Source organism: Canis lupus, chromosome 28, assembly GCF_011100685.1.
Source record: "Canis lupus familiaris isolate Mischka breed German Shepherd chromosome 28, alternate assembly UU_Cfam_GSD_1.0, whole genome shotgun sequence".
In the NCBI taxonomy this organism is placed as follows: Eukaryota; Metazoa; Chordata; class Mammalia; order Carnivora; family Canidae; genus Canis; species Canis lupus.
Window position 1 is genome coordinate 34,657,168 of NC_049249.1, and position 24,789 is coordinate 34,681,956.

The following is a 24,789-nucleotide window of genomic DNA, read 5'->3' on the forward strand; positions in this document are numbered from 1 at the left end:
TGTTTTCCTGTGTTAGGTAAAAACACCTGTAACTGGACTCACACTTTCCTAAACGCTCTGGTGGAATTTATTTATTTTTTAAGCACACTGCAGTCTTTTAGAGAGCGCCGCTTTTCTGAAAATCTCGTGTTGACTAAATAAAGCAAGATGGGACCAATTTCTGAAAGAGCAATGAGTCTCACAGACTTAACTCTTTAATCCTGCAAAGAGCGTCACTACGGAAAATTGCATCGAGTAAAAAAGCCACCTCCTGAAAATTGAGAGACTACTCAAATTCTCTTGCAGACATAATGAACCCAAGTGAAAGCTGACCGTGTTGAATAACCCGAACGGTAACGCTGAGGCCATACGCAGCACCCTCCCAGAGCCAATTCTTCGTTCCCTGTGTGATGTAATGCAGATCAGAAAAACGCCAAGAGAGGATCTAGGAGGTTCCAGAAGAACAGGGAAGAAAATCAAGGAGGAGACAACAGCCAGCCCTTCCGCGGAGCAGTCGTTGGGCGGATCACCAACAAGCATTTCATGTTCCAATCACATTGGTGACCTAGGAAACTGCTAGAAAAGAATGGCAAACAGAAGACTAGACCCTGCTCTGGGGGTCTACGCCTCACAGTAGTTCATAAATGAATTCCATATATATCAAGCGCGAGGTGGAGTCGGACAATCTAAAATCTGGACTCACATGAAGGGAGCTGGGTCTGCCTGCCTGTCCCTTGACAGCTGTGCTGTTTCCAGCCCGCCTGGTAGTCATAAATGCTTGCTCCTTCTTGGGGGGCGGCCAGGCCCAGCTCTGGAGCATTTCCGGCCGGCCTTCCATTTCTTGGTCCTCCTCTAGCCCGTGGGGCCAGAAAATCACGGCAGCTTTGAAAGTGAAGGTGGCAAGGGGAGCCTTCGAGATGCTTCCCTGCGCCTGCTGGGTCCCAGGATGGAGCTGCAGCAGCACCCACGCCTCTGCCTCCCACAGGCGACGCCTCCAGGGGGACACCACGGACGTTAGTGGTTTACGTGCTGTTTTTCTGGCAGAAGCAGGGCCAGAAATAGGCCTAGAACATCCTGCTTCCTACTTTTCAATGTGTACAGGCAGTGTTGGTTGTTTGTTTCTGTCAAGTGTTTTACAATTTATGTTGAACAACAGCTTCCTGCCTTTAAAAAATGTTTTCTGTCCTATTCCCCCAGTGCCCCAATCAAAGTCACTTACTTGGCGAGTCTAAATCAGAGAGGGTGGGGGGCCCAGCGCACTGGTAAAATAGCAAACAGGACATTGTAGCGAGGTTTTAAGGCAGCCTGTATCTACATTTTCCCAAATGCAAAGAGAAAATTAGAATGTCTGGGCATCACTTCAGTCATTAAAGGAATGACACCGCACCGAATGTCCTGGGATGTGTGATGCATGTTCCCCGTTTCTTAGTAGAAAGACGGAGGCTTCGGAAGGTCAGCGCACCGTCAGAAGAAGACCCCAGACCCGAAACACAGCCTTGTAAACGAAACCAACTCTCCCAAGATAAGTGGTCCTCGAAGCAGTCCCAGCCAGCATGTAACGTAAGATTTGGCCATTTAAAAAAGTGAAAACAGGGCAGCTCTGGTGGTTCAGCGGTTTAGCGCTGCCTTCAGCCCAGGACGTGATCCCGGAGTCCCGGGATCGAGTCCCACATCGAGCTCCCTGTGGGGAGCCTGCTTCTCCCTCTGCCTGTGTCTCTACCTCTCTCATGAATAAATAAAATCTTTTAAAAAATAAAAAATAAAATAAAAATAAAAAATAAAGAAGTGAAAACAAAGGCTTGCATGTTGCTCCTGACTTGATTTCCTCAATTATAAAACTTAATGACAGCTGTGGTACGGAAATTGGCTTTTTTTAATTTTTATTTATTTATGATAGTCACAGAGAGAGAGAGAGAGGCAGAGACACAGGCAGAGGGAGAAGCAGGCTCCATGCACCGGGAGCCTGATGTGGGATTCGATCCCGGGTCTCCAGGATCGCGCCCTGGGCCAAAGGCAGGCGCCAAACCGCTGCGCCACCCAGGGATCCCCGGAAATTGGCTTTGATCCCCACTTATAATGGGGGCAGAAAGTCCAGTCCTCTTTTAGGGCATGTTTTGGAAAAAAGGGGGAAAAAAAAAAAAAAAAAAAAGCAAGAGCTGGAACCCCAGGCTCAGATGTAGGCCTGGGCAAGCCACAGGACAAAAATCTACCAGGAAAAGCTGACGACCCCTGGCACAAGGTCAGCCTCAGGCAAGGTGCTGGACAAAAACAACTTCTTTCCTTCCTCTTTGTAAAAAAAAAAAAAAAAAAGTCCAGGGATCCCTGGGTGGCGCAGGGGTTTAGCGCTTGCCTTTGGCCCGGGGCGTGATCCTGGAGACCCGGGATCGAATCCCACGTCGGGCTCCCTGCATGGAGCCTGCTTCTCCCTCTGCCTATGTCTCTGCCTCTCTCTCTCTCTCTGACTATCATAAATAAATAAAATAATTTAAAAAAAAGTCCAATAACAGCAAAAATCCTACCAAATCTCAGCATCTCGGATTATAATCCCAACCCACCTCAACCTTGCCACCCCCCTCACTCCATCACACTCTATGTTTTATGTCCCTTCCCCTATTTTGGGTTCAGAATATTCTAGAATTTCTTCCTCTCACCCTTGAGATGCCCAAACCATTTCCATCCACTAGGGTCCAGCTCAAATAACCCACTTCCAGGAAGCTTCCTTAATTCACTCTTTGTCACTCTATCCCTAAGTTCAAAGAAATCGACCCCTATTACGGTGACACCACCCCCAAAATAAGCCAGGGAATGCATCAGTTGGCAGAGACAGCTCATGGTTTCCTCATCTAAGGTGACAGAGCCCTGTCTCTTGCAACATGTCCTTTTCTCCATCACGTGCTTGTCTGTTCAACACATGGATCATAACGGGACCAGGCTGGTGTGACCGTACAGGGCACAGGACTCGGTGGGGACAGCCACAGTCCTCGCCCTCAAGGTACATCACTCTCCAACCAGCACTTGGGAAACAAGCCCAGTGGAGGGCCCAGCCCGTCCAATGAGCAAGTGACATGGCAAGAGAAACAGGGCATAGTAGAGACCACTGAGCAGCTGCACACAGATACCCAGAACACGCCCCTCTCCTCCTGCGACCTCCCAGCCCAGCTGGTGGTGCTGAGCCCGATTCTTGCCTGGACCTGGACAGGCACCCGAGGCTTCCCTGGAGATAGAGAGCTTGCCAAAGACCTCAAACTCTGTTGCAGCAAGAGTCCCATTAATATGAGGATGTTCATGAAATCATGGTTTGGGGTCCTGAGTATAAACCCATCAGAAACAGGAGCCTCATTTTGCTGTTATCACTTGTAGGTTCTGAAAGAGGAGTCACAGTCCAAAAAGAGCTGGCAGCAAAGTGTATCCTGGGGTTCTGGTTTCATAGTCCCCCCCCCCCCCAATACCTCTCATAGGGCTGTGTTGAGGAGCTACTCAAGCCCAAAGACATCCTCCAAATCTGGGCGGCGGGGGAGGAGAGACTGTGTACAGGTGTCTGGCTCTTCAAAAGCCAGGATTGTTCTGCTGCCCTGGGATAGTTTCCTCTGATGAAGGAGACCAGGCCTGGGTCCACTGGAACCCAGGCTCCCATGAAGCGTTTACTGAGCCCGAAAGCAGACAGCCTTTCCTCAAAGGTGCCATGACCAAATGAAATGCATCCAACGCAAAGCAGGCTGGGAAGACAAGTCAGGTGGCTCCAGGGCACTCGGGAGGGCAAAAAAAAAAAAAAAAAGATGCATCGTGGTGGGGAACACAGCAGACACAGCAGCCGCTGGCTGAGCACGCCAACACCCCACCCCCTGGAGCCCCAGGTGGAGACGGGCAGCCCTGACACGCAGCTCTTAGAAACACGGGGAGTTGACAGAAATTGCCAGCTGCAGTTGGAGGCCATTCAGTGAAACGACAAGTGCAAAGAGAAGCTGAAGTCTGCATTTTACAGATGAGTAGCAATAGAGAATAAAACATTTAACCTGATTCTCCTCTGCAGAGAGCGAGGGCCTGACTGCATATGGGCAATTCTGTGAACCCAATCCCTAGCTGACAAGACAGTGGGCACCCCAGGGGAGGAGCCACGACCAGAGGAGGGGAGATGTCGATTTTCAGCCCTTGCAAATAACTTCCATTAAGCGTCAACTTGACCATGCTCCCTACCTTTACTGATCCTTTACACAAGCACATTGTTGCCGAATGTTCGTTTATGCCTGGAGTTTAAAGTTGTGTCTAGCTGACTATTGTATATTTACATAGCTAATGTAATTATCGCTAATCACATAATTACTGGAAATATGCGTAATTGCCTGATCCAAACATATAATTATAATGTATAGCAACATTATGAGTCCCCTTTTTAAAAATCCACATTTTGGGGCTATTTAAGGATATTTCTTAGAAATGATTGTGGGCTACCTAGAGATGGCCAACTTCAACATGTTTCCTGTATAAAGTGCCGTAAGCGCTTTTGAGACAAAAACAGGTAAAACAAAACAGCGCACAAATAAACGACAAAGTGATTCTGGCCCGAGTCCGCCGACTACTCTCTACCCTGCTCCATGGGCTCCAGTGGGTGTGAGCCGGGCAATGAAGGCTGCTGTGAGGGAAGAGCTCCCAGTTGCCCCAATGAATCCACCACCTCAGCCATCCGGAAAACCTGAAGACTCAGAGACATCTTTGCTTCTGGAACATTCCAGGACCATGAATAATCTTTCTCAGGGGAATGATGTACTGGAATAAATGTCCTCTTACCGTGTCCCGCTCAACCCACTGAGAAGTGCAGAATGCAACAAGAGGAAGGTCTTTTACCTCGTCCCTGCAGCATTTTCTGACTCGTCCTTGGTGACAAAGTGGACACAGAAAGATTCCCAGAATTTATAACTACTCAGGTTCAAGATCAACTAACTACTCATCAGTTGGTCTCTACTTTCCCCGAGTCCATTCATCCAGCATTCATCCAGCCGACCTTCTCACCTCCTCCTACCCTCTGTGCTCATGAGAACATCCTCGAGGCAAGAAACATCGAATTGGATTGTTTATTTAAAAGGAGGTTTACATCATTTATTTTTCTCCTGCAGAGGAAAGGAAAGTCCTCTCCCAACTTATGTTATAAAGGGGTACTAATCACAGCTCAACTGATGCAATCGCCAGGACCATTTTTCCACGTGTATAAGACGTTCCAACAAAATAAAGTAAAATGAAATATCTACTTTTTCCAAATTACATTCTCCACAGCCACAGAAAAGGACGGTGTTTACTGATTTATTCCACCATAACCCACAATAAGATGTTCTCACAAAAGTCATCAGCAAAGCCATTCTGGCATATTACCCTTCTACAAACCCAGAAAATGCTTTCCAGAAAATGTTTTTCCAGGTTACTATTGGCAATGCTGAGCGACAGTAAGCCCTCTTCTCTGACCAACAGATGTCTGGGGCAAATCACACCAGCTTGGCCGTGCTGCAGGAACACAGGGAGGCTCTGACGGTGCAACTCGCAGATGCAATAGATCAATTATACCAGCAAACTTAACAGAGTGGGAAACCAAGACCTAAATTACACACCAAAAAGAGGAGATGGCAGCTTGGCCCTGACCAGTCCCTGCTCCATGAGAATTCTTACCCAACAGCACTCTAGGACTGTTGGATAACAGGCATCAGAAAGAGCAGAGAGCAAATTAAAAATATCAAAATAGAGCTTTGGAAAGAAAAATTAAAATCTGGCTTTTAAGTCAGCTTGAAAGACCATTATTCCAACTGATTTGGATGAGGTCCCAAAGACTGGCTGGTGAGAAGCAAAGCTATGCTCTGCACTGTGCTTCTGTCGCAGCAGAAACATCCCTTGGAAGGGGTGGGGGAGAGGGTTGCAAAGATGCACCGGAGTCAGATTCTTTCCTCCACCCGGGCTTTAACTAGGAGCCACAAAGGGGAGAGCGGCTAGGAGTGGCCACAGGGAACTGGGGCTCAGGAGGAGACCTTGATGTTTCCAGGGGGAAGAGGCTGGGCCTTGGAGGGCAGGCAGGAATTCTGGAAGCAGCAGTATCTGGGCAGGGATGGTGCTCAGATCCCACCAGACTGGCTAGGCGGGAGCAAAAGTGTTCATTAAGGGGGTGGGGGTGGGGGGTGTGCAGCCCGGGTGGCTCATTGGTTTAGCACCGCCTTCAGCTCGGGGTGTGATCCTGGATTGAGTGGACCTGGGATTGAGTCCCACATCGGGCTCCCTGCATGGAGCCTGCTTATGTCTCTGCCCCTCTCTCTGTGTCTCTCATGAATGGGTAAATAAAATCTTAAAAAAAAAAGGGGGCGGGGGGAAGGAGTGGGGCCCAGGAGGGCCTACCAGGCATGAGATCGCCAGGGGCTGTGCTGGGGTTGTGAGGTAGGCGGGAGGACAGCAGTCTGGAGGAGGTTTGTTCCCAGAGAACAAGAGCCAAGATGACAAAGCTCCTCTGATCCCAGAGCGGCTACAACAGAACAAGGCAGCGTTCATGCTTTTAATCATAAAAACCAAAAACAATGGGCTATAGGAAGTCCTGGGGGAGGGTGGGGGGAAGCACTGGCAGTGGGAAGGAGACAACAGTCTGCTGGGCTCGCTGGAGTTTCAGGAAGAATATTAAAGAGCAATTAGTTCAAGTTTACAGAAAAGATACTGGGGACAGTTCGAAGCCAGGGATGCAGATGCAGGAGGACTTCAAGATGGAGAAAGAACGGAATCCAGGGAGCTCACTGGAGGGAAAGTCCAAGTAAGGAACAGGAGACCGCCTGGGTCCATGGACACACATACTGCCCGCCCTGTGCCTTGCTGGTAAGCAGCTGCAAAACGGGCACCACCTGTCCGGCCCATGAACGATGCTAACTCGGTGTATAAACTCGAGGGCCACCAATGAAGCACCTTCAAACAGCTGTTAGGCTGGACGGGACAGCAAGTGAATATTTGGGATTGGGGATTTTGCAAGTAACACCCAAGCCACCGAATTTCCCACGTCTATCTTGATGGCGCCTATTGAGAAATTTAAAAAACTGTACCTGCGACCATCTCAGGAATGCCATTCACGGATGAAGCAGATACTGAAATTCCCGTCATAAAGAGTGGGTGGGGGAAAAAAAAAAAAAAAGAGTGGGTGGGAGGTTGGTGAGCCATGCGCGGGAGAGAGGGCCTGAAAGAGCCATCAATGGTTTTGCCCCTGTGACAGCTCTAAAACACAGAGGGGAAAGGCCACCAGCTTTCCAGTCCCGATCATATCTCTGATGTGGGACGTCCAGATACACACAGGGATCCTGGATTCCAGGGGGGCAGAATCAGCACCACAGGCATTCTGGACACCAACCCCAGAAAGTTGATGCACTAGTTTTTCAAGCAGGGGCCCCCGAAACCTTAAACCAAACACCTTGCCACCAGGGGTCAGAAGTTAATTCCATAAATCCCCACCTGATCAGGTGAACCCAGATTGTGGGACATTTCCAACCAGGTGGCCTGGGCTCTTTCAATGACCACCAATGCTTTTGAAAGTCAAAAGGACCATGACAAAAATTTTAGATGAAGGAGAGACCAAGGAGACAGGACAACTAAATGTGTCCCTTGATTCATTTCTGCACAAACCAAGCAGCTGGAAACAGATGAGCGGAGGCAAGGAGACCATGCAGTCTGTATTAGAGGACACGTGGGGAGGGTCAGCTCCCTGCGTCGGGGGGTGGTTATGGCGCCGTGTTTACATCAGGAGAGGTCCTCACAGGGGACACATGCCATAGGTACTTAGGAGGAACTGTTGCATCTACAACCTTTAGATGGTTCTGGAAAGTCCACCCATCCATTCACACATACATGTGCACACACACGCATCTCTATTGGAACTTATAAAAAAGAAAGCAAGTGACAGCCAATGTTATCAGCTGGTAAATGAAGTTGCATATCAGTGTCCATTCTAGTCCATCGGGCTTTCTGTAGGTTTGAGAACTTTGTCATGTTTATCAAAACCAAACCAAACTTTTAAATCCCAGACCCCCTACACAGCTGCAGAACCCCAGGGATGTAGGGGGACAGTGAGTACTGCTACACTCTCGGATCACAGAGCGCTCGCGGGGCCTACGGTCACACGGTACAACACGTCTTTGATGCCTCCACCCCATGTGGCTTGAGCCACATCTGCCTTCAGGACAATCCAGTCCACATGGGCAGCAGGTAGGCCCAGGAGGGTGTGAGCACATGCGGGGTGGGGGCGGGGGAGCTGTGACCACCCTGCCTGCGAGGCTCCCCTCCGTGACCCCCCAGTGACAGACCCCACGGCCAGGTCACCAGGAACCAGGCAGTGCGGACGTGGCTGGCAAGAGCACTCAACCCCAGGCCCAGAGCCGCGCTCTGGATTTCTCGCCGCTCCCTAATTAGGAGGGGATGGTGTTTAATCAACATCTCAGAGGTTCGTCCCCAGGTTTCCATTAGATTTTAATTATGTTTATTTTTCCTTTCATGAATAAAACACTTCCAGACATTTTCAAAGATACCAGGGATGTGAACACATAATGAGGGGGCAATGCTGGGCTCTTCAGGAATATCTTGGAATTCATCACTGTAAATATCTTAATCAGAAACAGATAAAAGTCCGGAAACCCCAGAGAAGTGAAAAAAGATGGCCCTGTTATCCAGTGTCCTCCGTATGCAGGGGTGACCCTAGGGTGTGCGCAAGAAACAGACCGAGGGCCACCCCCTCCCCAGCTGTCCTAGCCCCACCCCTACACCCTGGGAGCCGGGCAGCCCTGCACGCAGGTCAGGTCGACCGACCACGCGGCCCAGGGCATGGGCAGGGGGTGCTCGGGCCGGGGGGCTTCTGGCCGGAGTGGGCTTCGGTCTGAACAGGGAACCAGATCCCCCCGCGGGGGTCAGCAGTGAGCGGGGCGAGGGTTCCAGGGCGGGACTATGCGCCTTTGGTCACAAACCCGCCAATGACGCTGGCTCTTACCTTCACAAATTCTGTCCAATCGCTGTCGCTTGACTTTGTGCTTATCCACAAGGGCCATTCTTTATCGAACTTTGCAACTCTCTGATTCAAAAGGCAAAGCGGTCCTCTAAGAACTTAGGGGAACGCGCAGGAGTCTGCGGGCATTACGCCACTATGAACCCTGAAACAAGGAGAAAAGAATCCTTACTCTCTGGACACCCTGCGGGCACAGGACAACAGGTCATGCAGGACTTTACTGCCACTTCCTACTAGGGGACCTGCCACCAGCGCGGGCTCTCTCCTCCCTCCAACACGGGACGCGGAGGTTGCTGGAGTCCACTAGGCCAGGCTCCCGCCCTGTCTCAAGGGAACGTACGCACAAGACAGTTGTTATTTGTTTCTGAAAACAGTAAACAGCAGCATCTAGAGCTCTTGGCTTTTTGTAAACACCAATTGCCAACAACCTGAATTGTTAGTGATTTGTACTCCAAGGCCAGCGACCACGCTACGGGGCCAGCTGGGCCTGCCCGCTTCTGCCAACACATGGGGGCAGACTCCAGACGACCCGGACCATCAGGGGGTAGGGCCCAGGCCCGTGGGCGAGGAGATACAGACACCCAGCGTGGCCACAGGACAGGTTCTCTGGAGGCCTTTCACCGGGCAGGCAGTTCACAAAACTCCCAAGGGCCCCTCTGGGGGGAACGAGCCAGAGCCGCTGCTCAGCACCACATATGCCCCGGACCCCACCACGGGAGAAGGGGGCAGGAAGCCACGCACCGCCTAGCCACTGAAGCCAAGGGTGTCCACTGCCATCCTCTGGGGCCCCCTTGGCATCTGGAGGGAGCCACAGATGGCACCGGTGACGGCAGGGTCCAGGCTGCTGGCCTAGACACCGGGGAGCGGCGACCGTGCCCGTCCCAGTGCGCCCACGGAGTTTCAGGCAGAAACGAGGCAGAGAGGAGTGGCTCCCACTTGGGTTGGGGGCTGCGGGACTCTCGGTGGGGAGAGCCACGTGCCACCTGAGGAGCGGGGGGCTGCTGCCCAGCTCGTTTGTGGAGGGCGGCTTCGGGGGGGGGTGTTTTGGGAGCTCTGACCCCCACCTTCCTGCTCATCCCATGTACCCGCTGAAGCCACAAGTCGCTCTCTGCACCCCACAACGTCCGAGCTTTGACTCATTGCTGCCGTCTTATTGTAACAACACGTGCACACATGGGAAAAGTTGCCCTTAGTTACCCAGCAAATGAGGGGGGATAGGAGGCAAAAGTGAGGCTCCAGGGTTAATCAGGAGGATTATTACGGATGGTCATCAATTATGCAAAAACGCTGGGAGTTACTTTATCAAAGGTCAGAATGCAAGTCTGACTGGGAGAAGCCAGACTTCCTGGTAGTTAATGGCTAATTTCCCAGCAATGAGGCGCACCCCAAAGATTTATGGCAATAATTACACGATTTTTTTTTTTTAAAAGAGCTAGGGGAAAAAAAAAAAACAAAACACAATTTCTAATCACATAAATAATTAACACAACATCCCAGAGATACTAAGCCCTTTCCCAACCCGGGGAGCTCCCCAAATCTGAGATCTGATGACACCAGACTAGGGAGGAGGTGAAGGCCATCCTAAACCATGCGGGTCAACATGTGGGAGGTCCCCGGTGCAGACGTGACGGATGCATCATAAAACACCCTGCTTTTGCTGGGCTTTAGGAAAGGCAGCAACACCAAGGAGAGAAGGGGGTTCCTAGCGGAGACCAGAGTCCCAGACAGAGGGGCAGCCAGGTGGACGCCAGGGCTGGTGCCCGTGAGACCCCCACGGGGCAGCCTCGGACCCCAGAGCTCGGCCGGCAAATTTCCATCTGCTTGGGTCCTGAGGTCTGATCGTCAAGTGGCAGCGTGGTCCTTCTCCACGCTGGCGTGAAGTCAGAACCTCATGGTAGCCGAGGGGTGAGAGAATTAATTAGTTAATATTTGTAAAGTGCCTTAGAGATGAAAAATGACAGCATTATCATCCGAGGCAAGCCGGCTTTCACACCCTCCTCCTCCAATCCCCCAAGTGAGGCCTAATCATTCTTTTTGCTTCCCTTTGAATTTTAATTTGTATAATTAGATGGCGTCCTGAAAAATTGATAAGCAGAATCTCGATTATGCAATCAAGGGAAAGATCAGGCATTGGCTTACACAAATAGTCTGCGTCCTATTATTTAAAAGAAGAAGAAGAAGAAGAAAACGGGCAATGGACTCTCTGGGTATTTTTTAGGCTGGGGGGTGCAGGGAGCAGACCCCTATGCTGGCCCTTCTGGCTGCGGCACCTCCCTCGTCACCAGTGAATTCAGGCTCACCAGGCCACCACCAGGCAGAGGCTGGCCGGGACCAGTGGCAGTGACCACTGACTCTCCAAGCTCCATCCCCTTCCCCCCAATATCTCTTTTGAAGCAAAAATGTATGAAATGTCACAGTTTCCTCCCTGGCTCTCCCGGGGAGCAAGCTATTTATGAAGACTTAATTAGCATAACCCTCTTCCCGATGACAGGGACAGGCCCTCCTCCGAGCGAGCTCCGGTCTCTGGCTGGTGTCCACACCAGCACCCCGTACCCTCTGCGCCGGCCCTGGGCTCCCTGGGCAGCACCTGCGGGAAAGCCAGCCCCACCCCCCTTTGCCTTATACCAGCCTCCACTCACAATCAGGCCCTTCTCCACCACCGAATTTATCACCACTATCATCGCTTGACACTATCCAGTCAAGTGTTTAACAACAAATCAAGGTACACATAGGGAAGGAAAAGGGTGGGTGGGTGGGGGGGACTGTGTCCCACTGTCCCTCTTTGGCGCAAAGCATACAACTTCAAACCATAGTTGTGGTGTCACACAAGGGAGGAGAATTCTAGAACCTACTTGCAAATGACCAAGGGTAAGCAGGCTCCATGTTTATAATTATCTAAAAAAAAAAAAAAAAAAAGGATGTTTTTATGTGTATACCTTTCCCTCTGGCTCAGAGGCTAGGAGGATGACCTCAGTGGAACTCAAGAAAGGTCAGAGGGCAAATCAGGTCTTTTCAGAAGTAGGGTCACCAGTGCCAAACCTTACAAGAAAACTACCACCGTCTTCTCCTCCAAAGGGGAGACCCTAATATCGCGGGGCAAACCACAGAAAGACCTGACATTTAGTTAGCTTGAGGTGAGGGGTGATCCAGGGTTGAAAGGTTTGGGGTCAAAGAATCTAGCTCATTGCAGAAGGGGAAAGATGTCTGCATGAGATCCATAGATTCTTGTCAGCACCAGAAAGCAGCCGTGAGGGTGGGAGGTCTCAACGTGGGTTTCCAAGAGAAAACTGAGATTTAAAAGGGCAGCACACAGGACGACCACTGCATTTTATGACCACTCACTTGTATTTCAAACACAAAACACACACCCAAAAGGAAGTACGAGAGAAATGGGTCCTTCTTCTCCAGTGAGGTCTGAAATCTGGGTGGACTAACTTTGCTAAATATGACCATTAGCAGCCCACCTGCCAGGACCAAGACTCCACAACGCACAGAAACCCTGAGTCCTTGCTCATTTACATTTGTAAAAATCACAAGTTAAAAAAAAAATGCCCTCACAGTTTATTCTAATTCCTACTCTTCATAAACATTAGGCAGACGAAAGAACTCACCCCAAGTAATTGATGTCTTTCCACATGAAAAGTCTTCTTAAGGAAATCTACTTAAACACTATGTTGATAAAGAGACACCAAGTTTTAGGATGTGCTGACGAATTCATAGGACCATAAGCCAGTGCTGCCAAATTCTGAACGCACCCTTGGAGTCCTCCATATATTGCACTGTTGTGCCCACAAGGGGGCTAGATACTCAGTATGCGAGGTCAAGATGATCCAGTACAAGGAGAAAAGGCCCCCATAGACCTGGCAGCGTGGGTACGACAAAGGCTCCCACCTTTCCGAGCCTGGGATCCTAAGGGAATGGCACCACTCCTCAGGTCTCCTTCGCCCCATCCTACAAGTCTCTAATGATGTGTCCATAGTCTTGTTCAACCAACCTGTGAGTGACCCAACAGAGCAGCAGCGGAGGCCAAGGCAACAGGGAGGAGCTGGCGCATGCAAAGACTCTGCGGGCAGGTGGCATCCAGCATATGGGCAAGGTCAGTGTATTAAACTAGGGCCTTGGCAATGCTGGCCCACCAAGAACAACTGCCCGGAAATCTGTCTCTCATTCTTCATTGAGACCCAAGAGTCACTGGTCTTGAGGCTATCACAAAATGACCTGTTCGAGCATTTTCAGAAGCCAAACAGGAACAATAGGTTCCTTTCCTAGGAAGAGAGCTGGAGACAATCCCCTTAATAAGGGATCTGGGGTTTGTTTGATCAAGTCTATCAGAAGAAATGTTCTACAGGGGTCAGGGATCAATGGGTTTAAAAAAAAAAAAAAAACCTGGCTTAGCCTTTGGTAAATGGTTGACATGATCCCACAGTTAACTACAAAATTATTAAAACTTTTTTGAGGGAAGAAAATGAGGCTTTGGGGGAAGATTGATTGTGGGGGGAAAAAGGCTTACTGAAGTCAATTTTGTAATGGTCTCAAAGCTACAGTTGCTCCTTAATTTTTCCTCAGTAGCTTTGGGGCATATTTAGGTTTTTTTTTTTTTTGAAAGGGGAAACCCATGGTTCAGACCTCAAGTGGCATATAATATGGTGTACAGGTGATTCCCAGCCCCACAACGCCCACCCCATGCCCCAGAGGTAACCAGCAGGACCCTACACTATTTGGCAAGGCTGCTCATCTTTCTCCAGGGAACTCCCAGCAGCCCAACCCGTGGGTGACAAGGCCACACCCTGGTCATGTGCCCTCCATCAGTTCCATGGGCGTCACCCTGTGATCACTGGACAGATGTGCATGGATAGCTTCAGGTGCCATTAGCACAGGTCCACTACACTTCTTTTCCAGCACCCAGGGGCCACGCAAGCTTCAGAAGTCAGATGCATTTGAGTTTGAAAGACGCAATACAGGACTTACATTATATTATGGTGGACCCCCAGGTCAATCACTCAAATGTCTGCACCAGGACCAGTAACACACCCAAACTGGATGAACATACAAGATGCAAAAATTACCCTCAACCATTCAGGCCAGGTCAACACCTGCTGCCAAATGGGTTACCAAAGAATTAAAAGTTTTCAGAGCTTTCTATCGTTTGGAAGGGAGGCTAAGAAACTATGGGCCTGGAGTTCTATGCAAAATAATTATCTGTGGCTCTGAGGGAGTGAGAGAGATGAAGAGTAAAGAGACTGGAAGGTCACAAACCAAGAAAGCAAGTCTTGTAGCATGAGGTAGCTCAGTGCCAGGGAGGGAGTCCTGCATGGGTGGAAGATGCCACCAGGAGGGAGCACATGTCAAAGCCACACTTGTGCTAAGACCAACTCCTTGGCCAACGGTGCCGCGTGAGCCCTTCTGCCTTGTTAGCACATGAAAATACATTTCCGGGTGTTAAATACAAGACTCAAGAATTCTCAATGTTTTCACTTGCTAACAACTATCACCAAGAACAGAGTTTGAACAGCATCGATTCATGATTTTCCTAATTGGTTGTTTTGTGTCATAATGAAAATTAAGCGTTGGTTTCCCCAGGCTGAAGAAAAGGAGACTTCCCATGTTCAGAATTTTTCACACATTTTTAGAGCACTCGACTTACAAGTATGCTTCAAAAATTAATACCTTCACTTTTATAATACAATGGTCTTTAGAAACAAAAGCAAACAGAACAAAAAAGATAAAGGCAAATAAACAAATTTTCCCTTAAATTAATAAACGTAAAAAATCACCTTTTATGACACTGGTCATGGTGTTGACACTGAGAACTGTAGGAACACCAATTTTTTTTTTTTCCTTTCTCAGTTTTCTGACCCTTCCCTCCTTTGGCATGACAATTTGGATCTGGAGCTGACAAGTCTGCTGGACAGGATGAAGGGAGGAGCAGCGTCATGTTCTCTGCAGACAGAGGAAGTTCAATGGGACCAGGTAACTCCTCTTCTGTTACATACTGAACGCAAGGAATTACTGTAGGTGTGCATCCGAGCGAGCAAAAGTGAACACCATACAGAGGAAGCATCCAGAACGGTCGGAATTCTCACAAAAGGCCTGCAGAGAGGCTGTGGCCATGGTGAGGCTTTTGGGGTGGCCACTGCAGCGCCCCAAAGGTCACCTGAGGGTGCAGTCTGCAGCCTGTGATGAGACGGCGCATCCGTGTGCACCTGTCGTGGTTCAGTGCAGGGTAAAAGCATCCATAACTAACGGCCACCAAGGCTTGGACCTGGAGGTCAGCCAAGGCAGGAGCCACCAGGGGATCGCTGAGACCGTAAGCAAACGCTGTGCTAAACTTAAAAATAGCCTACGGAGGGGCACCAAGCTGGCTCACCCAAAGGAGCATGTGACTCTTGATCATGGGGTTTTGAGTTCGAGCCCCACGATGGGTGTAGAGCTTACTTAAAAATAAACTTTAAAATGGCCTATTGAATGGAGGGTGGGGTGGGGGAGGAACAGGATGGAGATGGAGTAAAGATTTAACACTTTAAAGGCAGTTTGGATTTCTTTGCTTATTCTATCCTTTTATGAATTGCATTAGTATTTGCATGTCTAATAAGGACAATTTTTTTTTTAGCAATCAGTTGGCCAATGACAAGATCTTGAATTCTGAAAAAAATCAATGTGAGATTTTGAAGACCTCTGCCTCTTGATTTCTTGCCACCAGTAGACCCTGAATCCTCAGCTGCCCTCTTGGGAGCGTCGGCCTTCCTTACGGGACACAAGTTTTGCTGCTCACCTGAAGATTCCAGCCTGCTTGTCTCTCGACACCGTACAGTCTGGAATCCATGGGTGAGGAGGACCGGCTCTCTGCAGTCTTGGCTCGTTTGCACAGCTGGTAGGAAACCACTGGTGTGGGGCCGACCTTGTGGGTCTAAGCCTTTCCAGCAGGCCTGGCGCCCAGCGATGGGGCCCTTTGGCCAGCAGAGGGCACTGCACACCCGGCGTGGCCTTCCCAGGCCACAGAGCCCTGAGCCACTGCACAGACACTGGCCTAGTTCATTTCAATCCCGTGGACTCTACAAGAACCCTCCAGAAGGAAAGGCCTGAATGGATTTCAGGATGGCACACCGCACCTTCCGTCAGTCCCCACCGACATCTCCAATCACCCTTAAAACCTCAGATGGTTTCAGATTTAGGACCATGACCAGCAGGGGTGAAAGGGAACCCAGGCAGGCACCCCGTCACCTGAGGCCTGGGCTGGCAGCTGAGGTTTGCTTCTCTCAGAGCTGGGTAAGTCAAGGAGGTGGGTGAGAGAGCAAGAGGCTCCCTGATTCAGGAAGGGAATGGCCACCCTGAAGGATGATTTTCCATTACGCCCATGCTTCTTGTTTAAAGACACATCAGTGAGGAATGAGCCATAGTGATGAAAAATGAAAACAACTTGGCAGGGATATAGTTTCTAAGGAGAGGAAAGAAGAGACGGATACAGAGCGAAGGCGCGTCAGGGTTTCCACCACGGGGTGCAGCACCATCTCCACCTGGCTAATTGGTAATTGTGCAACTCTCCTTGACCCCCAGCAGTGTGTTGTGAAACAGATGACCTCAGGATACACCATCTTTTCAGGAGACATTAACAGAGAGGGAGGTGAAAAAAGTGACTTTTTCCAACCATATTTGGGAATAAATTCTGACCAGCAAGCAGTGGCCTGGAGCCAGGGCACTTCTCCCTGGACCCCTTAAATGACCCAGCAGAGGGAGAGCTGACCTCAGTCTTTCCTGATCACTGCATTCTAAGCTCCCTTCTCCACACCTGTGGGCACCCAGATGGTTCAGGTTGAGAGGGGGGCTGGTCTGTCCATCGACGCTGGAGTAGGGGTGACGCACATGCCTCATCCCATCTCCACAGCTCCTTAGGACCAGCATCCTCTCCCAGCCCCATTTCAGAGCCCAGGTTGCCATAGCAACAGGATGCCGCTGGGCGGCATAGCTGACTCTTGGCCTGACTTGGCAGGGCAGGTCTTTGAAGATCACCACACCAAGACGCCGGAGTACCCCACCTCACCCCCAACTCCGCCTTCCCCAGAAAGCATCCTAAGAGTCTCTCCTCTTTTCTCTCTGCATCTGATGGAAGTCCCTCGCCACCACATTCCAAAACACAGAGATTTGGAGCAGGATCCTCTGTATTGCCCAGGTTGGGGGTAGACGACCACCCGGATGGGCCCACCAGGTCCAAGGCTGGCAGGGGAGGGGATTCAAGTTGGTCTGTTGGAGATAAGGTTATCCCAATGTGAACGATGGATGGCTGAGAGTCCCTTTGTTTGGTTTTCAAAAGCTAGTGTCTAGAAAGACGATCTCTAAGAAACGGCTGGAAGAGTTCACTCTGAACCTGCCCATCTGCCTAAAGGAGCAGGGAAACCTAGCCTCTCAAGTTTGGGGCCGGATGGGGTACAGTGGCCAGTTGAGGACCAAACCAGATACACTCCCAAGCAACCTGCAGCCCAGCCCAGCCGGGAGGGACCACGCCCGGGGAAGGCCCCATCACACAACTCAGCCCACAGCTGCCCACGTCGGAGGAGCCACCATGTCAGGGCATCACCAGCAGGCACATCGTGGGACAGGAACGTTCCGAGTGGCCACTGGGGGTGGCCCGTCCTTTATTTCATATGAGGTGTTGCTTACACAAAGGCAGACATCAGCAAAGTCAACTCAGACCTCGGGAACAGAGTAGTAAGTTTGTTTTATGACGACAGATATTCCACATCTGGAGCTTTACAAATACCCAAATCCCATCGTGACATTTCTCTACAAGAACAGCCACCGCGGTGGAGCTGTGGAGGCATCTGTAATCTCAGGCGACACAGTTAAGTGTTGAGCAGGAACCAGACATCCCCCAACTCCAGAAAGTCTTTTGACTGCAAAGCTGTTCTTCCCAGACCTTATCTTTCCAACCCGAGTCACAGAAAGGAATATCTTCATCTTAGATGTAGCTATTTAACAACATGAAATAAAACAGCTTGTGCCGCTATTCGTTTTTGTTTGACCTGGTTTATTTATTTATTTTTTTAATTTTATTTATTCATGAGAGACACAGAGAAAGAGAGGTAGAGACGCAGGCAGAGGAGAAGCAGGCTCCATGCAGGGAGCCCAATGCAGGACTCGATCCCGGGACTCCAAGATCACACCTTGGGCCGAAGGCAGGTGCTAAACCGCTGAGCCACCCAGAGACCCCTGACTCCGTTTTAATAGAGGATGGGGGTGGTACCAGAAATGGGGGTGGGCAGGCTTAGTATCCATGACTTCAACCAAAGAAGGGAGGCCAGGATGGCAGTCACATGGAGGAGAAGCGGATGACACTTCTACTTCACACAGACTCATCTCTGCTGATCAAATTCAAGAAGGGAGCCACGAGAGCACTCCTTTTTTCTGTTTTAGGGTATTCCTAGAGTTAAATGGTCTTCCTGAATTATTTCCCCGGTGTTACAGGGGCCCCCAGTTCTGTTCTCTAAGTCTTTGGTGGGTAAACAACACCATTTTTACATTTATTGTAGCCCAGAGTGTTGGAAACTATGGATAAAATATACCTTAGTGTGGAGAGGCTGCTGGAATAGGGGAGGAGGCTGCAACATGCCCCGTGAGAATGTTCCAGAGGTGTGAATCCTTGTCATAATGACCTGGATGCTTCACAAACAGGGCAAACATGGGATGGTTCCCATGAATACAATCACCTGTTTAGATTATTACAGCTCACCATGTGCTAATGCCCCAAGATCCTAATTTTACATGAAATCCTATTAAGAACTCTTGACAAGGTGATCGCTGTTTAAAGATCCACTTGGAGCTAATGTACGGGGATGCTGTACACTTTGGAGCCCCTGCCAGACAAAGAGCAGACAGGGGAAGGGAGGCCCGGAGAAGTTAGGATTATTTGGACAGAGTATTTGTGTCCCCAGATGGACAACATGCACAAATGGCACAAGATGTCATTCTAGGGGAAGGCAGTTTCTTGGACGCCCACCTTTGTGATCCAAACTGCCTTATGGTCCCTGTTGTCCGAATCGGAACACCCCAGAGCTCAACACACATTCTCAGCTAACTGCTCACAGTCACATCAGGTGTGAGTGCTTTGTTATCGCACTGAGTTCTGGATCCTCCCCCCAACAAAAAACGACATTCAAGTCAGAAGCCCCAGTACCTCTGAATGTGGTGAAGTACGGTCTTCAGAGAGGTAATCAAGTTAAACTAGGGTCATTAGGGTGGCCCCTAGTCCAATAGGACTGGGGTCCTTCTAAGAAGGAGAAATTTGGACACAGGGGCCATGTGTGAGGACACGAGGAGGAGATGACCATGTATAAGCCAAGACGAGAGGCCTGGAAGAGGCCCTTCCTTCCAGCCCACAGAAGAAACCAACCCCGCTGACATCCCGCTCTCAGACTTCTGGCCTCCAGAGCCACGAGACCACACACTTCTGTTGTTCAAGCACCGGGTCGGTGGTACTAGCACACTGATGATGTTGGGGATAGCCGCCCCAAGAAATCCTCTAGGGTCTTGCACCAGTGATGCTCGGGGAAGCTCAGGACTACCTTGGCGGGGGTCCCGGCCATAGTGAAGGGGTGATGGCCCCTATGGGTGCGATTTGTCAACAATCCTGGCTTTATTACACAACACCAATGCCAAGTCAACAGGAGTCCAGCCGTGTGTCCATAAACTCAACAAATACAAACCTACCCAGGTGCTGGGCTGCAGTGGCTGCTACGCCGGCCAATCAGAACGGGCCAGTCCATCCCCTCCCCAAAATCCCACCATTGCCTCCTGAAAGACAGAGACATGTGTTTTCAGGGAGACACACAAAGAGAAAAATGCTATCTAGCCTTCCCTTTAAACTGTGCCCTGCTCCCCAAATCTGAGAACACCCTGCTTTGAACACGTTACAGTCACTGATACGATAGTTCAACAGAAGAGATTAAAAAACAAACAAGGATACCCTTGTGCTGCACTGGCACCAAGTTTCCATTACCTCCAAGACAGGGAACACTACAGAAAGCCACCAAAATGCTGCAAATCCTCAGTCGCCCACGCTGACCCGAGGTCTGTGATATTCCTGCTGCCGTGAACCCCGGGATAGACGACGCTCTGCGCATCAGCAAGGCCCATGGGCCCGGAGAGCAGAAAGCCAGCTGTGATTTTCCCTTACCCCGGACACTTCAGTACGTCCCCAGGCTGCGATCCACACCCACATGGACGCAGAGTTAACTGAGGCACCCCAGGGTCTCCACTCTGACCCGCGCACACCCATAAATCTGGGGACATTAAGAAGATCTCTCAGGGGCCAGGCCCCACATTAAGAATGCAGCCTCTGGCCACCGTCCCCATGGCACTTCACTGGATAAACAGGCCCTCTTGTTTCCTATCTTAGAAGTGGTCCTTGAACTGCAGCTCCTATGAAAGTTGAGCTCTTCTAATCAGAGAAAAACAGAATGCAGGTAACATGAAAGCAGCCTGCACAGAGTTTCGGAGCAAACACGTGGCCCATTCCTGCGACGTGAGCAGATGCGAGCTCTGAGAGATCAGCAAGCCCACCCAGAGCCCAAAGGGCAGAAAAGGCATGGAGTGGAGCCGTGGGGCATGAACACACATGCCTGTGTGGGCCTTGACATCTTCTTGGAACCACAGCATTTCTGGAACATTCTGAAACTTGAGAAGTTACCGAATCCAAACTGCTGGCTTCACAGATGAAGAACATGAGACTCAATGACTCTGGGTCACTCCCAGCCCGTGTTTCTGCTCATCCCTGAGGGTCCCCGTGGCACTCCCCACCTGGGGGCTGTGCAGAGGCATTACTGGGGCAAGAATCTGGAAGCCCAAGAGTCAGCTTGAGCCCCACACGCCAGGTTGAAAACGTGACAGCTCCATCTCATTTAGCTATGCCCACGTCCCTGAACCACAACTAACACGCCCTGCCAGGCCCCAGAGGCAATACCCACGTGTAAGTAAGTGAGCAAGTAAGCGCAACAAAGGCTGGTTTGTAAACTCATTAGGAAGACAGAGTCCAGGTACACACACAGCCAACCTGTGGAGTATAGTATAGTCTCGGATGGCTGGGACGTTCGTTACTTTAGCACCAGCAAACACTCGCTTCACAAGTGCTTCACGTGTGACAGGCACCGATCTAGGGGCTTTCGGGCGTGAAGTCACCCAACACATACAGAAGGAGCTCACCAGCAGGCTCCACTCTGCAGAATTCGATAAACAATTTTTCAGTCTACACTGCAAAGAACACACCCAGCACCACCTCAGTTGCCAAATGTGCTCTTTGGTTGGTTGACTTTGGGCAAGACCCCAACATCCCAGATGATCACAGAATAGGGGAGGCACTCCTGGCCCAGACGTTTCAGAAGAGTGAGCCCAGAGGAAACCCAGATCAGGGCCCAAGGGGTCGGAGACTATGGCTCAAGTGTCCTAGCTGCGTTTGCTGTGTCACAGTTTCAGGGAAAGGCTAAAATACCAACACCATCTTCCAGCCTCCAGAACAGATACCGTGTCGGCTCCGATGGTGGTCCGCTCTCTTGGACTAGGGGTGTCAGCTACAGACACTTTCATGGGCTTAGGATCTCCCACATGATCACTCCCAGCCCCTGCCATGGGCAGTGACTTGTCCAGGTCACACAGGCTGCCATGATGTCACCTACTGGGGACCCACCTCCCAGTCACACCACGGCCCACAGTATTTGAGGAGCTACGGTCATGGCACACATCCACAGGTTCTGGAAGGTTCTCGCACACTGACATGTTGGGTCGTTTGGTGTGTTCCTGGCTCATGAGCCTCCATTAGACTTTTTCTTCAAGCCACACGGCTTCCCTCGGTTCATGGGGCACAGGGTGCCTCCAGCTGTTGTGGGTCAGCCCAGCCCTGCAGGACCTGGGGTGGGCTCAGCTCCCCATGCCAGGTCCAAGAGGCAGGAGAGAAGGTGGCAGAAAGAGCAGGCAGGGTGATCTTAATCTCAGAGGGGAACTCAGGATGGGGTAAAGGGAATTTGAGGAACAAAACCATAGGAAAGTGGCTTCACTAAAACGCGATGAGGTCAGCGAGTGGAGAGAGCCCTAACGACACTTGTAAGAAAAAACATCTGTCGGTGTCGAAAGGTCGGCAGGAAGCGAGTGGGATCTACACGGGCCTGATTGGCCAGACCCGCGCTCCTAGAAAGACAGACACACATGGCTCGACTTAGCCCAGAGAAACAACAAAAAGCCCCTTTCAATTGTCCTCTGACCAGCCCCCACCGCCCTTGCAACAAGAGGCCAAACTCTGAGCTACAAAATCCGTCTAGGACCCTGCCTGGCAATTAGCTCTTTGTTCGCTCACTGCCCGGCCACCGAGGCCACCGAGGCCACCGGGCCCTGAATGAGCAGCCTTCGGGGCAGCAACGTTGTCACTGCACGGCCGCGTCACCTCTCCGGCCGCAAAATCTCCAGTTTTGACTTTTTGGTTGGAAAACAACGTGGGTCCCCCGAATAGCAAAACGTTTCAATAAATCCATCATTACGAAAACCAAAACAAGAGGTTTCTTTGGAAAAACAGGAAGTCCTGGTACATAACATGGCTTAAAATAGAGCCAAGTTCATTTGTTGACAAAGCCTCAGCCTCCGAAGCCTGTTGGCCTGATTTGTCCGCGATCCAACTTACCTTTTAATCCCGCCTTGAGAAGCCCATCCTGTTGCCTCGGGCGACAGGCCGGCCTGGTCTTTGTTATTGCTGTGACATAGGTCAGGCGCTGGAGCCCGGCCTTCCTGTCCGCGGGCCCCGGGGACACGCTCAGGAGAAGCCGCGGCCACTGCACGAGTCAGGCCTGGTGCTTTCGGTACACTGGGGGCCCGTTTCAGGCCGCTCCTGGGAACCTCGCACAACGGGAGGGCCTTCTGGAATTCATGCTCTGCTTGCTCCTTAAGGACCGATACAGAGTTTACAGACCTTTACCGGCGGCCCGATTGTTGAGCCCAAAGCCCGCGCTAGCACCTGATCGGGACCCCCGGCGGCGGGCAGAGCAGGGCGCCCGGCTCCACGCACGTCTGAAAGAATGAGCCTCTTTCTTAAGAACAGGCGGGAAGGAAGCCAGGAATGGACTGTTTCCATTCTTCCCAGAGGTATCCAACTTTCAGGAATACAGGCGCAAGGAAACTCCCAGAGACGCGATACAGAAACTTCTTCCACTGGCAGGGAAAGCGATCCTCGTGCTTGAACCTGCATTTATTTGCCCACGTGGCACCGTGTCTATGAGACACCTGCTGTGCGCCGAATGTCCTTCCCTGCTACCACCCTCTCCCCTGCCAATTTTCCCCTCTCCTTACTAACCTCCAAGCAGGAGGATGGAGGTGTTAGCACAGCACAGCGCGAGCGTGTATCACAATTATCCCCTTGTTAAAACGTGAAACCACACAATGCACACAGAAAGATCAACGAAGTCATCCAAATTCTTACACACACCGTGATCAACCAAACTCTCATTTCCCCGGGTCTGCTGGGTCTTCTGTGATCCTTCAACAGCTTCTGCATTACCAGGGAGGGCAGGAGGTTTATACAGTCCAGCCTAAAAACTGTATACTATAGGGGCGCCTGGCCGGCTTGGTCGGTGGAGCGTGTGACTCTTGATCTCAGGGTTGTGAGTTCGAGCCCCATGGTGGGTGTAGAGATTACTTACACACAGACAACTGTATACATTAAGTGACTTTTCTATGCAGTTGCTGACCCAAAGGGGAATTAAAAAAAAAAAAAAAAAGGTCCAGGTATAAGTAGAAATGCTACGTTGCTTTAGGATTCTGCAGGGTTTGGGTTTATTATTGAGAAAAATCTGCTGCCGTTACACAAAGAGTAAGGGCGCGCATTCTCATTTAGGAAGTGAGAATTTCAACTTCAGTTTCAGCTACGTGGATGACTGTAGTAGAATATGGGAAGAAACAAAATATTTAACTTCAGAAAACAACAGGATTTGGGGGCACCTGGGTGGCTCAGTCAGGTAAGCGTTTGACTCCTGATTTCGGCTCAGGTTGTGATCTCAGGGTCGTGGGATCAGACTCTGCACAGTCTGCTTGGGGTTCTCTTTCTCCCTCTCCCCATCCCTCCACTCATGCATTCTCTCTCTCACAAAATAAATATCTTAAAAAAAAAAAAAAAAAAAAAAAAAAAAAAAAAAAAACACCAACCAAACAAGCAAAAAACCCCAACAGGACTTAGATGAAATTTAGCATCCAGTACTCGCCAACCCCTGACCCACCCCAATTACACAGTCATTCCCAACCTCGAAAGCACCACTGCCTGAGGCCAGCATGGCCCTCCAGGTGACCATCCACGAGAGTATTCTGCATCATTTCTACCGATGCCCTTAAGAACACCATTCTGAGGGCACCGATGATGGTGTGAGCCCTGCCCACCATCCGGAGGGACTACCAGGGGTCAGAGAGGAAGATGCAACCTCTGTCCGGGCTCATCAGGAGCCAGAGGGCTGATGAGCCAGGAAAGGCTTTGTCTGGAAGCCTGTATGGGTCTGGCTCTGCTGCGGGTGAAATGGGGTTCAGGACAGAAGGGGGGCTTACCCAGGCCCTTGGAGGTTGAGCCACAGGGCCGGCCCCCTGTGATCTGCTCCGCTGCCCCGGCCCTGGGTCCTTGGTTATAGGGCAAAAGGCACAGGGGTCTCGTCCACATAATCCCAGAGCTGTGGCGTGCTGGCCGCCGTAAGCCACTTATCCGAGTCATCCTTCTGAAGAGGGAGCGATGTGCAGGATCTGAACATATGTGGCAGCACGCCGCTGATGCGCACAAGCATTTCACGCAGCCACTTATTTTT

The 24,789-nt window shown here is 50.6% G+C and overlaps 1 protein-coding gene across 7 annotated transcripts in view; it reads right to left on the reverse strand.

The window, feature by feature from the left end:
• Positions 1-24,789, reverse strand: part of CTBP2 (C-terminal binding protein 2) — a 157,412-nt gene that overhangs the window by 39,609 nt on the left and 93,014 nt on the right. For 6 of the 7 annotated variants that reach the window (XM_038579053.1, XM_038579049.1, XM_038579051.1 and 3 more), the window contains one exon: positions 8,963-9,122. In XM_038579053.1, the coding sequence (XP_038434981.1) occupies positions 8,963-9,020 (58 nt within the window). In that variant the 5' untranslated portion in view covers positions 9,021-9,122. Of the gene's footprint in view, positions 1-8,962; positions 9,123-24,538; positions 24,679-24,789 lie in introns of those variants that run through there. The other variant, XM_038579056.1, reaches the window with a different exon arrangement.